Raw genomic sequence first — 14,320 nt, 5'->3', positions numbered from 1 at the left:
CCTGGTTGGGGAGGCGTTCCATCATTTCTGGAGGAGAGTCTATTGACCTGTTTCCTTTTTATCCCTTCGCAGTTAAAGTTAACAAGGTGTTTGGGAGAGACAGACTATGGACTATCATCTGATCGTTAAGGAGGGACTGAGAGTCTTCTTTGATGGGTTCCCTATATAAATTCAGTAACTAGCTTGGCAAAGCAAGTATTACTTTAGAACAATTGTTCTAAAAGTGTGATCTGGGGAACGCTGGGGTCCCCTGAGATCTTTCATAGGGTCTGTGAGGTCAAACTATTTTCAAAATAATACTAAGAAGCGATTTGCCTTTTTCTTTTTTTCTCTACAAGTGTACAGTGGAGTTTTCCAGAGGCTACAAAACTTGTCATGAGCTTTTCCTCTGATGGTTTATGAAAGGTGTGCTTGTGTATTCTTGTGTTTCTAGAATCTTGTAAGGGTAGTAGGCTTAGGGTATACATGTGTACATTTTCAGAGATGAACTCAGTTTGTTCTTAGCCCTTCTACTGTGCACTTACTGGCTACCTTCATTTATATCTGCTGTCATCTGTGACCTCATTTTCTTTTAATAAGGCATTACTTTCAAATTCCTAAGTTTTCCTTGTGCCTATAGGAAAAAACAATAAAAAGTAAGTATACTTTGTAGTTTTGATTTGAAAACTTTACTGAATTTTTAAATGGTATAAAATTTTTCTCAAATTTACTATTTTATTCTAAAATAAAAGGATGTTAACTTATATAATTTTTATGTTTAAGCATACATTGTTGACTTAAAAGGGGGATGTTAGAGCACTTGATTTTTCTACTCAAAGCTACACCATCCATGTCTGTAAATGCTGAAAAAAAATGAAATAACATATCAGAGTTCCTTGACTTGTGGAAGGGAGGGATTTACTCTAGAGAAATGGGCAAATCTAAAGACATAAAAATATGAATGCTTTCCTCAGTTTTACAGATGTTAGAACTTTACTGTACGTGTCTTATGTCACAGAACTTTTTTTAATGACATGGTGCCAGTAACATTATTCTGAAACCAACCATTCAGAGTTATCTAAACAAAAATGAATTGAATGGCTTAAATGTAGATATGATGAGCTCTTTAGGAGCCAAAAGTTATTCATTACAGCTTCCCAAACTAGAAATGAAAAAGCTATTGAAACATCTAACAGGATAAGTTATCAAATTGCAGTGGCCGGAGAAACACACAATAAAGCTTGGTTCGGATGAAAAAGCGTTGAAAGAAATCATAGTGCCGCCACTTTGTAATAATACAGAAATTTGTCAAATTAAAAATTTAGCTGCAGACATGAAGACTGAGTTAGTATCTTAACAGAAATGTATTGTTGCTTTACAGATGGAAGAATGTACAGTCACGGATGGATTTACCGTTTTGTTTGTATTCTTCTGGTATCAGCTCCGAACCAATCATCAAAGAATATCTTTTTAGTGAATGAATGCTTGCCAGCAAACACAAGCAAGGGCAACATATTCAGTATAGAATAACTTTTTGAATTTCATGGTGTACTCTGGAACACCTGTGCTGTGTTTGCATTGATGACGCAAATACAGTACTGGATAAAACTACTGGTGCCTTTACACAAACCAAGGCCGTGGCAACAAACGGTACCAGTTCAAATGTGCATTTCTAACAAGTTCCCAGGGAATACGAACTCGGCTGGTCAGTGGCTTTGGAGGGCCTCTAATTCGATAGCAATGTTTCCCACGTGGGAAACCAAAATGAGGGGACTTGCTCAAGGTCTCTCCGTACCAGATCTCCTCACTCCAGTCCCAGGCTTTTCCCTCAGCCCATCTTTCCAGCTTTCTCTTCTGCGTCCCGCTTTCTTCCCATGTCCAATGCGGAGCCACTAAACGCCAATTCCAGCGGGTTCTCTGGGGCTCCACAGGGTCCGGTTTCCCTTCTAGGGGGATGTCCTTGCAGAGCTGCCCCCACCCCGACGGTGCCCACGCGAAGACGGGCAGGCTGGCACCGCCGCTGCGGGAGACGCTGCGCACGGGACTCTACTGCGTCCCTCTCAGGCCTTGAATTCTCCACGGGGTGAGTCGCAGGCAGAGGCGGGTGTGAGGGTGCGCGCGGCCAGGAAGCCTCGGGGACCCGCTGGGAGAGCGCTGCCATTTCAACGGGCGCGCTCCTCCGCCCCAAGCCCCACCCCCAGGTGAAGTGGCGCCGACGCCCGAGCGTCCCTGGCCGAAGAAAGGGATTGGCGCGCCGCGGGGCGGGTTCGGGCGCCGAGAGGATAAAGGCGCCGCGCTTCTGCGCCTGGATGGGGATTCTGCTGGCGGTGCTTCGACATTGGGCCACGTGCTGCTCCAGCTCCAGCGCCGCAGCGCAGCATCTCTGGGTGGCTGCGTCGGAAGGTCAGTGTGGAGGTGGCCGCAGGTTCCCCCCGATGGCTGTCCTGCAGGGCTGAGCACTCTTTGGGAGCAGAGGCCGACGTCGCGGGGCACCCTATTCCCGGCTAGCCGGATCCGTGTGACTCGGACGCGGCGCCGCAGACTGTGTACTCCCCGGCGTGAGCGCGGGTCCCCAACCATCACTGTGGAACTGGGAGGTCAGCGCCGGGGCCAGGGGAGGACCAGTGCTCTGCTGGAGTCCGCAGGGCAAGACACCCTGCCCCTTCCACTTTTTGGAAGGGCGCCCCCCGCCAGGGAATAGGGACAGGAGCGGCTGGACTCATAAAACCGGTTTATCCAGTCGTCTCTCGGGGAGAGTGGGGTCCTACGCCCTTTCCGCAGGGAGCCAGGCTGAGGTCAGAGACCGGTGGGCGGCTCGTCCCTGCGTCTTCTTGGGTGCCCTCTCCCCGGCAGGTGTGCTTGGGAAGACAGGCACGTCCGCTCCGCAGAGCCAGACCTCTCTCTGCAGCTCAGGCTTAGAGCTCTGGGATACCCCCGCCCCGACACTTCGTCTTTCTGACCGTCCCCACAGTAAGGCCAGACTTCACCAGATCGTTGATGGAGTCTTTACATTGTTTGAGCAGCTTGCTAAGTTCTTTTCATAGATTGATTTTTATTAAATTCTTTGAACAATCTAGTTTGGTGGTCCAATCATTGTCCCCTTTCTAGGGGGGAAGAAAATTAAGGTTTGGCAAGGTAGTGTATGTAGGCTCACACAGCAAGGGAGTGTGGTGCCTGTCCTTTGAAAATGCAGGCTGGTGGGTGTTCTCCTTCTGGGGGAAGGGCACGAGGAGCCCCGCAGGAGTGGGCAGAGGGTGGTAGGGAAGATGCCCCCTGCGCGACCAGGGCTGTGTTTTCTTGTTTTCTCTCTTGGGTACCTGATCTCATTTCTTTTCTTGAGGAAGAAGAATGGGGGTGGGTTAGAGACTCAAGGAACCTGGTTTCCTCCCACCTCCTCTTGATAATGAGTATCTGCCCGACCTTGGCCAGCTCAGTTCATTCTGCGAAATGCAGAAAAGATCCCAGCTTCAGGGTTACTGTGAAGGTTAAATAAGAGTTCAGGAAAGCAGGGGCTTGTCAACCCTCAGTAGTTATGAGGTGCCTGATTTTTCCCTTGGGTCATTACAATTAAGAGACCAGCAAACTTGAGAACTGCTGCCTTAAGAGAATCAACTGGAACTTGGCAGTCGCGATATAAACTTGACTTAGAAAAGCTATATGCTGTAGATGGTAGGAAGGGTTTTGTTTGGTTTTGTTTTGTTTGTTTTTAATGTCAGTGCATTGTTAACCAACACAATCCCATATGAGGGGCAACAGTGCTGCTTGGTGGTGAAGCATTGGGTTCTGGAGGAGTGGTGGTTGCCGTGGTTAAAGCCCCATAGTGTAGGGAAGCTCTCCCTGGGATATAGTGAGCATCAAATGTTAGCTATTAACGGCAGTGGAATAGGAAGAACCAATTCAATTATGAATTGTCCACATGGTTCAACTAAAACGCTTTATGTTCAATTAGGAATTTTTGCCTCCTTCCTGCTTTCTCCTTGTGGGGAAAGAGAAGATGAATAGAGTTGTACCTATTTCATATCTTCAGGGTTTGCCTTTTCCATGAAAACCATCTCCTCAACCTTTAAAAGAAAAAAAAATAATAATAACTTTTTCAACTGTGGCCATTTGTCATTTTGTTTTTGGCATTGAGCATTGCTTTTGAGTTTCAAGTGTTCTGGTAAATCTAGCTGCTTCTTGGCTTCCATGCCATCTCCTTGAACTTGGTGAAATAAGTGACTTTGAGAATCAAAGTTCTTACCTGGACTCGGGTGTCAACATGGCTGCAAGGATTTTCTCCCCAAAGGTCTTTTGAGAGACGCTTGAAGAGAACCTCCGGCCTTTTCTGTAACATGGCCCACCCTGGATGCCTCTTTTCCAATCCTGACCCTGAACAGGAAGCCAGAGATGTGCCAGCGAAAGGTTCTCTTCTGCTTCTCTGGGAAAGTTAGTCAGGATGAAGGGCCTCAGGAGGAGGTTTGTAGGACTGCATCTGATGCCGGGGACCTGTTGGGGCCAAGCCACCAACCCAACAGGAGCTGCTGGGGCTCTACCTGCCTTATTTCAGTGGCCTAAAGAACTAAATCACCATGGCTCATACAAGAGTGGTAAAGCATATATTTTCAGAAGAGTGTATTTTCCTTTTGTTTTCTATAATTTGGACTTGAGGGATTAACTGTTATCTACTCAAAGCACCGAGTTGAATATGGCAGTGGGCTAAATTAATATCTTAAACTGGAAATGTCTTCAACTGTGGTTTACCTTTTCTCCTTTCATGATGCAAAATATAAGATGGTTGAGACCTGGTAATCCCTTTTGAGGGGGTGGGGCACCAGAGTCTGCTCTGAAGGTTCATCTACCAGTTCTTTTGGAAATGTTACCACTGACAGAGATAGGGCCGTGGGGCTGTGTACTGTGTGGAATGGGCCTCACGTTAGAGGGTGGGACGTCTGCTGTTTGAACCATCAGAACAAGCTGTGAGGCTCTGATTTGCTCTTGTGACACACTTGCCTGGTTGCTGGGGAGAGAATGGGGAAAAGGGAAGCCCTGCATGCATTGTCCTGCATGCATTGTCTCAAGCCATGTGTGATTGGACCATCTTGACCTCTTGAGGCCAGAGCTGATTTCATAGTCCGTCAGCGGTAAAGCTGATGAGGCGAAGCTAGACTGAAATATACATGATCTGGGAGGAAAGGAGAAAATGGTTTTTCTAAATAATCCTTTTTAAAGGGATGACATTAAAACAGAAATTAGTCACAGCTTACTAAATATTGCCGGGGGCCTTTTTATCTTAACCATCTGCTTTTCTAGTCTGGTTCATTCTCAAGATAACATCTGAGTGTTTGCTCGAGATTTACAGGGCACTGTGTTATTTAACTTGAGACCTACTTGTGCTCTCTGATGGTGTGTGGACAGATTGATAACAGTTGTTTAAATTTAAAGCCTTCCCTAGGATCCACGGACTTGGTGTTTCTGGGGTATTATATTATAGCAACCTCCACTGTGACATTAGATCCCCATTGATGTCAGCCTTATGCAATTCCAATTCTAAGTCTCTGTCCAGCTTTTGTGTGTCTGCACTTTGTATGAGCAATGTTTTATCCCTTTTCCACAGGGCCTGACTCACGGTAGGCTCTTGACTGGCACACTCAGTGGTCTCTTTAGTTCAATTCATGAACCCAAAACATGGCTTTGCTCATGAACTGACCCTCTTATGTTAATTTTGGTTAAAGAGTTTATGTTTTGAGGGTTTGGGAGAATAAAAGGTCACGTAATGAACTCGGCTCCTTTTCTCTTACAGGGTACTTGAAGAGAAAATGCCAGTGGTCATTAGGACGCTGCGGCAAACTGTATGCCACGTGCTGCAGAGCACGGCCTGCCGCTGTCGGAAGGCGGCCCTGCCCGGCCTGTTCCCAGGCCCCTCCCCTTGGCAGCTTCCAGCCGATGCCAGCTTCCATTCTGCCTCTTTCTCTGAAACAGACCAGCCACGCGTCTTAATTACAGGTTGCGTTTTCCCCTTTTTTCCATGGATTATTTTGTGGCTGATGATGTTCTTTGCAGCTTCTTTGTGGCTATGTATGTGTTTTTAGAATGTCTAACATGCCACCAGCTGGCACTTATTAATCAGAAACTCCCTTTTCCACTTGTGACTTCCTCTGGAATCTTGCAAATATCAAATCTTCATTTTCTCACTGTTTCCAGCACTTGATTTCTTCCCTGCCATTATTTTTCATTGTCTGAGGGAGGACCGAGGAACCTGGGGGCCCAAAAGCTGCTTTGGAACTCGATTCCCCATCCCTAGTCTCACGGAGAGGGAGTGTGCAGGGCCTAGAGTATGGATTCTGGAATCAGGAGCATCTTTTCTTGGCCAAACTCCGCGATCGAAACTCGGTGTCCTTCATCCCAAGCAGTAATTGCACATTCGTGTGTTGGAGAAGATAAGTTAGGGGCTGTCTGGAGGAACTCCGCCCCCCATTTCATATTGTTGTCTGTCTCATCCTTGCCAGAATTGCTTCCTGATCCTCCTTACTTGGTGTCCACCCAACACCTGATTCTATACCCTCCTCACTCCAAACTTTGTCACTCCCATGTACTTCTAGCCTACTCAAGCCCACCTCTGATTTAATTTCCCCCTTTTATTTCCTTCTTGCCAGGTTTTCTTCTCTTGGCTTCTCGTCACAGATGGTGTGTGTGTTCCTTTGACTGCCTCCTGCTCTCCTCCCACTGTGAATGGGTTTCCAGTGTAGTCAGTTCCCCTCTGCACTTCCGTCTGTGATTCAGCCAGCTTGTCTGTGTGTTGTTTTATTCCCTCCTACCCCCACTAACGAAGCATCTTCCAGAGCCCGTGTTAGCATCAGTGGGCCTAGTTTTAGTTCCATGTTAACCAGTGCTTACAGGAAATCCTATTTTCTGTATCTTCCTGCCTCAGTAATTTCTCTCAGATGAAATTTATGATTTTGTTACCCCAAATGTGTTCCCAACCCTCTAGCTCTCCTGTTTCTATCAGTGGCATTTTTAAATGCCATTTTGTTTATGTTAATGACTCCTTATCGATTCAGTTATCAGCCTTTTTTTTCAGATGATTTCTTGGTTTGGGTCCCCCTCTCTCTCCTTTCACATCCCATTCTAGTTTTAATGGAGGATGGGGTTCTGGAAAATCCCATCAGAGGTTGATATAAACTATTATATTTGTGTTTGAGTATTTTGTTACCTATAGCAGACAAGCTTCAGAACCCATCTAATAATGAAGGCAAGGATGGGAGTGAATTCCTGGCCCGAGGAGCCAGAAGGTTTTCCAGTTTTCTTGTGATTTTTCTGTTTCTGCACCCTGCTCCTCCTCAGGCACTCTATGTGGGTGACACCTTTGTCTCTGAAACTAATATTACTTGCATTCATTTCTGTCCTCCCTTGGAGGAGGCAATTCAATTCTATCAGGCCAACCTGGGGCTTTCCCTAATAAGCTAAGACAACAAATAGAGTCTTATTTCATGATTACATTCTGGAAATAATTGCATTGGTTAGATTTAGATTAAAGTTTTACTTCTTTTCCCTTCATCTAGGGGGTCTTGGCCAGCTGGGAGTGGGGCTTGCTACCTTTCTGAGGTAAGAGCCCTAAAAGTAAAAATTTAAAATCTGAAATTTAAAATTTAAAATTTAAGTTCTTCAGTATGGGAAGCATGTCTTTGCTACCATTTAACCATGTGATCTTTTCTCTCCTCTCTTGCCCCTTACTATTTTTAAGATCTCCTATCTAAACGACTGTTTAGAATACATTTCATTTTGCCTCCCAGGTAGACATTATTGCAGGTCCTTGACTCAGCATCCCCTACACTGATCAGTTACCCACCCTGTTTTCTAACTGAGGCAGAGTAAGACACAGAACTCCAGAAGAATCACTTGATTTTCAGATGTTTGGGGGCAGAGGGATATGCATACAGAAACTGACAAGAACGGTGTGGGATTCGGAGAGAGTGGGATGAATGGAGAGTGGGATGAATGGAGAGTGGGATAACGGAGGAGAGAAGAATGAGGAGGGAGAGGTAAAAACTTAGGGCTACTGGTGGCAAACATAGGGGTGAAAATGGGGTGATAGTAGAAATAGAGGATGGGGCCAGGAGTAGGCAGAGGGAGGCCTGAGTGTGGCCCGCACTGAAGGTGTGTGTGTTTGGGAAGAAGAGGGAGGAAAGGCAAGAAAAGGAAGGATTTGGAGGCTGACAGGAAATTACACTTCCTGTTTGAAAGATTGTTTTCATAGGACGAGTTATATCCTAGATATACTAACTTACGTGTATTGATTTTAGGAAACGATTTGGGAAGGATAATGTGATTTTGTCTGACATAAGGAAACCCTCTGATCACATCTTCCGTAGTGGTAAGACGTCATTATGGCTTGCTTTTATTTTTAGCTTTAATTTTCAAAGTACAGTTGGAAAGGCAGCTCATGGAATCAGTGTGGGCAACAGCTCATTGCCAGGCTTGTGAGTTAAAGAGACGTTATCGAGGCACAGTTGTGTCTCTTAAAAAAATGTCGTATTTTTGTTCTCGGTAGTTCTGTACAATGTCTACAATAACACTGCTGCTTATTCATGTGTTACAAGAACATCAGAGTTCTTCTACACGTGAGGTAAAATTTTGGAATAATGTCTTTGGATGTCATTTGGAGTAGTATCTTTGAAATAAAAACTTTGATTCCTGTCTTTTTGAGTTTTTAGTTAACTTCTTGGCTCAGAGAGCAAACAAGCAAAAATCATGTTCTGTAAGGAAGAAAAGGAACTTAAAAATTTTGGAGAGGAGCGGCCGGTTGGCTCAGTTGGTTAGAGCACAGTGCTCTTAACAAGGTTGCCGGTTTGATCCCCACATGGGCCACTGTGAGCTGTGCCCTCCACAACTCGATTGAAACAACTAACTGACTTGGAGCTGATGCGTCCTAGAAAAACACACTTAAAAAAAAGTTTTAAAAAATTTTTTGGAGAAATTAATCCTCATATTTCAACATGGACTTGGACTTAAATTACTGTACACACACTCACACACTCTCTCTCTCTCTCTCTCTCTCACACACACACACACATCTCAAACTCCTGTAGTCAAGTTTTCCACTAGCTCAGAATCATTTTTATAATGTCTTCGAATCCTGCCTGGTTCAGTGTCATCCTGTTGCAACTTACAGTAATTTGCTCTTTGGGGAAGAGCAGTAATTTGCTATCAGTGGGGGAAATTGGCATTGAACAAAATCGGCTCCCCCTGTCGCCTAACCAGATATGATGAAATCATGTTTGTCATTCTTCTGGACCAGGGGTGTTAAAACTGCGGCCCGCGGGCCAACTGCGGTCTGCAATCCATTGTTAATTGGCCCGCAGCAAATTCCAAAAATATATTTAGTTTACTTAAATAAACCCGGTGAGGCAATACGTACTTCACCTCCAGTGAGTGGTCCGGCTGTTTGTGTATTTTACCGCATATGGCCCTTGGTAAAAAACGTTGAAAAAAGTTTGGACACCCTGTTCTGGACCATGGTTTTTTGTGGGGGTTTTTCCCAACCCATTTCTCTATTCCTTTTAAAATTTGTAACTTTTAAGCAGAGTGAAATCACTCTGCATGTAGGGTTGGTATTAACAGTACCAACTGGAACCAGCTGCCTGGTTATGACATTTCTTCCACCTACTCTCTATTTGATCCTGGCAAGTTTTAACCACTCTGTGCCTCAATTTCCTCGTCAGTAAATGTATCTGCCTCAAATGCCATGTGAGAGCTAAATATACAGAGAGCCCTTAGAATAGTGCCTGTAAGTCGCAATCCTATTTAAGCAATGGCTATGATTAGCTGTGGGGTGGTTGGAGTTGGTGATTCTTCCATAACAAAAATGCTACATGATGTCTAAGTGGTTCGGTTACCCAGTTGGTACTAATGGAATCCACAAGTCAACAGCAGAGAGGGGAAAGGTCCAGTTAGCTCTTCAAATCCAAAACTTTTTTTAACTTCTATGGTTTCACCATTTTCCTTGCAGGTCCATTTATTTATTCCGACATTCTGGATTACAAGAATCTTAGAGAGACAGTGGTAAACCATCGCATTACCTGGTTGTTTCATTATAGTGCTTTGCTCAGTGCAGTTGGAGAAGCAAACGTATCCTTGGCAAGAGCTGTCAATATCACAGGTAAGTCTCTGAATCTTGCCCAAAATGATCTGTTTCCCAATTTTTCCAGTTCTTTGGTAAAAGATTTTTCAGATTGTGATACTGTCTGTTGGTTTCAGGATTGCATAATATTCTGGATGTTGCCACAGAACACAATTTGCGATTGTTTGTGCCCAGCACGATCGGAGCTTTTGGACCCACTTCTCCCCGGAACCCAACCCCTGATCTCTGCACCCAGAGACCAAGGACAATCTACGGGGTGTCCAAGGTCCACGCGGAGCTCATGGGAGAAGTACGCATTACTTGGCCAGATGTCTCAGTGTTTCCCTTTCTACTCTTTTTGTCTCAAACACCTGCTGATTCTTCCTTGGAGGGGACTTTCCTGTTCCCCCGGTTCTAGCCCCCAGAAATTCTCCTACACTGATTGTTTGCCAAGCAGCAGGTACGATAGCTCCAGAAGAACTCCTCAGCCATATGGTAGTAGTCACACCTCCGAGAGGCCCCTCAAATGGCATTTGCTGCCCGTTTTATTTGTACTGCACTATTCTTTCAGGCTCCCAGTATTGGTAGTTATTGGTGGTAGTTTAAAAACTTTATATTATGGAAAACTTCAAATGTCTTTTTGGTTTTATTTTATATTTTTATACTTTGTTTTTGTAACTCTATAGCAGACTTTTGTTGGTGTCTGATCCTTTAGCTGATATATCACAGTCATTGCTCTCGTGTCACCCACTGTCCTCTCCTGTACTCCTTGCAGTGCTTCATGGCAGGGACCTGCTCATGGAGAATTGTGTAGCACAATGAGCAGGGAGTCCCTTCCAATGAAAGGCTGGAAACCCCTACTGTAAGCTGATGTATTAGTTACCATGTTGATGGATCCGCAGAATGATGGTTGTTTGAAGATAAAAACTGAAGGATTATTAAAGAAAAATGAGCGACACTTAGAAATTCTAGAATCTGCCTTTCCTTTAGGAGAATTGTAGTATAACTGCATGGGATAATATTTCAGAAAAAGTCTGTTATTTCTTTGTATTGCTGTATCTGATTTGAAAGATTCTTTTTAAAAACGAGTGTTCTCTTTTTTGTAGTATTATTATTACCGGTATGGGTTAGATTTCCGATGCTTGAGATATCCCGGCATCATTTCAGCTGACTCCCAACCTGGAGGAGGAACAACTGGTACGTGTTGTTTCCTATCTCTTTTGTGTGTAAGATAGGCTTTCTGTGTGTAAGACGGGGAAGCGTGCTGATGGATCTGTCATCTTTTTAGCCATATGCTGACTGAGTTTCTGCATCCTCTCCAGGAAGTGCATCTCGAAGCTCATTGTATCCTATTGTTGTATCCTGTTGACTTACACTTGCCAGTGTTGTAAATCCAGCTCAGGTCAGCCATCCACAGTGCTGGAATCAAACAAATAATATTTGAGAGCAAACGTGTTACCACAGTGTAGGAAGACAGCAAATAAGAAATAACCTCTTTCTTTGAATACAGGCTTTATTTCTTAATACAGAGAACCTTATTGAAATGGAATCTATATATTGCATAGTTAAAAGGAACATAAGCATTGTTATTAGTAGTAGTGGTGGTAGTATCGTTGGTTTGGACTCAAGCATGCATTGTATTCAGTAACTCCTACATTAGAAATCCTTCCCATATGAGGGGTCCTGAGATGCAATATAAAAGATACTTGACAAAATCTGAAAGAATTTAAAGGAGGCTCTGTTTTGGTTACTTTTAAAAAGCTTTTGCCTTAATGTGCTTCTCCAAGTACATACTGGGAACCCCTGGGGATCCCTGAGACCCTGTTCAGATGTCCAAGAGGTCAAAACTATTTTTATGTGAACACTGAGATGTTATTTGCCTTATCACTCTCCTTTACAAGTGTACCGTGGAGTTGTTCAGAGGCTATGTGATGGTGATAGCACAGCAGACTGAATACAGAAGCAGATGGGGCGCTCCAGTTATCTCCTATTAAGCCAGATAGTAAAGAGATTTTCAAAACATAAAACATGCCATTCTTCTCACTTAATTTTCTTTGGTTTGGAAAATATGTTATTATTCACATAAAATATCATACATATGAAGTCTCAGTTAACTTCTGATGTAGTAAATATTGATGCAATTCACGTTAATAAAACCTCTTTGGGGGTCATCGGTGTTTTGTTTTGTTTAAGAGCATAAAGAGGTTTTGAGAGTAAGATGTTTGAGAACTACTGCCTTAATGCACGAGCCTCGTTCATGATTTTGTTCTAAGACAAGATTCTCTTTCAGACTATGCAGTCCAGATTTTCCACGATGCTGTAAAGAATGGCAAATTCGAGTGCAACCTGAAAGCCAGCACGAGGCTCCCGATGATGTACATCGATGACTGCATTAGGGCCACCCTGGAAGTGATGGAAGCTCCGGCCGAGTCCCTCTCCATGAGGACCTACAACGTCAACGCCATGAGCTTCTCCCCCGAGGAACTGGCCCAGGAGGTCCTGAAGCACGTACCAGAATTCCAGATCACTTACAACGTGGATTCTGTTCGACAGGCCATAGGTTGGTACAGCATTGCAAACCCTTCAAAACCAAAATTAAACTTCGGTTTGCACTATGAGTTCCTTGAGAACATAAACTGTGGAGGATAAAGAGAGCATGGTGCCTTCCCAGGGGTCCTGACACGTTCTGGAGAAGGAGCAATTGTTGAGCCAAAGCCTGTAGATGCTGCAGTTTTGGGAAATGATATCTAAAGGGGATGGAGTAGCTTCATTCCAAATAAACAACAGCTTGTCAGCATTTTACAGTTTAAACATAAAACAAGAAGACATGAGATGCAAACCGCCCTGGGTTTTAAATGCTGTGACTGTGCCATTCTGTGGCCTTGAGCCCCGTTTGAGTATAAGATTCCTACCTTATGAGTTTGCTTGCGGTTTTAATAGTATGTGACAATTCACAGTGTCTGACAGTAGACAAGTAATACAATCTTCCAATCTAAGAGGGTGACTATGTGTGTGCAAAGTAGCTGCCCTGGTCTGCCCAAAAGGGGCGTTTGAAAGACGGAATTTCTTGTGTGGTACCTTGTATGATAGACCTTTTAATAAAATTGTTGGAGACCTTTTTGCAGCTCTAGAGCCTGAAAAACTTAAGCTCTTCTTCTATATCTTTTCCCAGCCGACAGTTGGCCCATGAACTTTGATGACAGCAATGCTCGGAAGGACTGGGGATGGAAACATGATTTTGATCTTCCAGAGTTGGTGACGACCATGTTGAACTTCCATGGTTTCGATACCAGAGTTGCTCAAGCTAACTGAGGGAGTCAAAAGAAAGAGCTTGTGCCTCCTGGACCTCTGTCAAAGGAAAACAGTAGTGACCCTAAGGTTAAAGACCCCTGAGAACCTAGATTATTGGAGTCAAAGGCCTCATTGGACTAAATTTTGGCAGCTCACATTGAACTGCCAGATAGAGAATCGAGTTGGCTTTGGCATTTTCACAATGCTGTCGGTTAGGTGGTAGGACTTGTAAAGTTTTGCTGTTTGCCTAAACTTGTCCAAACACATATCACAGAATGAAGACTGAAGTCGTAACAGTTTCTATTTCCCTAATTAAAATGAAGTGACCATTTCTGGGAAGGTGAAAGTATGTGACGGTTGTGTTTAATTAAATTTCATTTAAATATCACTCCGAAGACTCTATTATTCTCTTGACTAGAGACTAAAGATTACATTTTAGAGACTATCAAAGATGCTCTCCTAATTTAAAAGTATTCCTTCCTGTCCCATCAGAACATAAAATGTGTTTGATATCTTTATTAATCCCATGTTCACAATGCTGAAGAGATTTTAACACTTTTTCAAAAATGATCATTTCTCATTTATTTTTCTGTAAGAAAGTATGTCTGTAGGAAATTAAGAATATAAAAGATGATGTAACTAGTAAAGGGTATGTCACCTCTTATTTTGATTGCCTTCCCATTAGTAAGCTATGGTCATTAGCAGGAATATAATTCCCTTACCTGACAATGTCAGTCTCTCAGAGGAGCTTGTCTAAATATGCAGGTTTCTGGGCTCCACCCCTTCACATTGTCTCAATAAATGGGGATGGGCATCTCGAAGTGCCACTAGTCCTATTGCAGCTCTGGCCCACTTGTGTAGACCAGTTCCATACACTATTTTCTAAAGAGAGCTTTCTGTTACAGCCTTTTTTATATACTCTTAGACTGAGACTTCAGAGGAGCTACTCTAAAC

General features: G+C 43.8%; 1 protein-coding gene across 1 annotated transcript; it reads left to right on the top strand.

Annotated features, from left to right (window-relative positions):
• Positions 1–2,239: 2,239 nt before the first annotated feature.
• On the top strand, positions 2,240–14,013 carry LOC109448098 (L-threonine 3-dehydrogenase, mitochondrial). The gene is made up of 9 exons (XM_019733070.2): positions 2,240–2,382; positions 5,759–5,961; positions 7,518–7,560; positions 8,259–8,329; positions 9,965–10,114; positions 10,213–10,385; positions 11,182–11,272; positions 12,366–12,635; positions 13,248–14,013. The coding sequence occupies exons 2-9, from the start codon at positions 5,775–5,777 to the stop codon at positions 13,385–13,387; spliced, it is 1,125 nt and encodes a 374-aa protein (XP_019588629.2). The 5' UTR covers positions 2,240–2,382; positions 5,759–5,774; the 3' UTR covers positions 13,388–14,013.
• Positions 14,014–14,320: the final 307 nt, after the last annotated feature.

The sequence above is a fragment of the Rhinolophus sinicus genome, linkage group LG07, assembly GCF_036562045.2.
Source record: "Rhinolophus sinicus isolate RSC01 linkage group LG07, ASM3656204v1, whole genome shotgun sequence".
NCBI lineage: Eukaryota > Metazoa > Chordata > Mammalia > Chiroptera > Rhinolophidae > Rhinolophus > Rhinolophus sinicus.
Note: the sequence above shows the minus strand (reverse complement) of the source record. Positions and strands in the feature narration are given on the sequence as shown.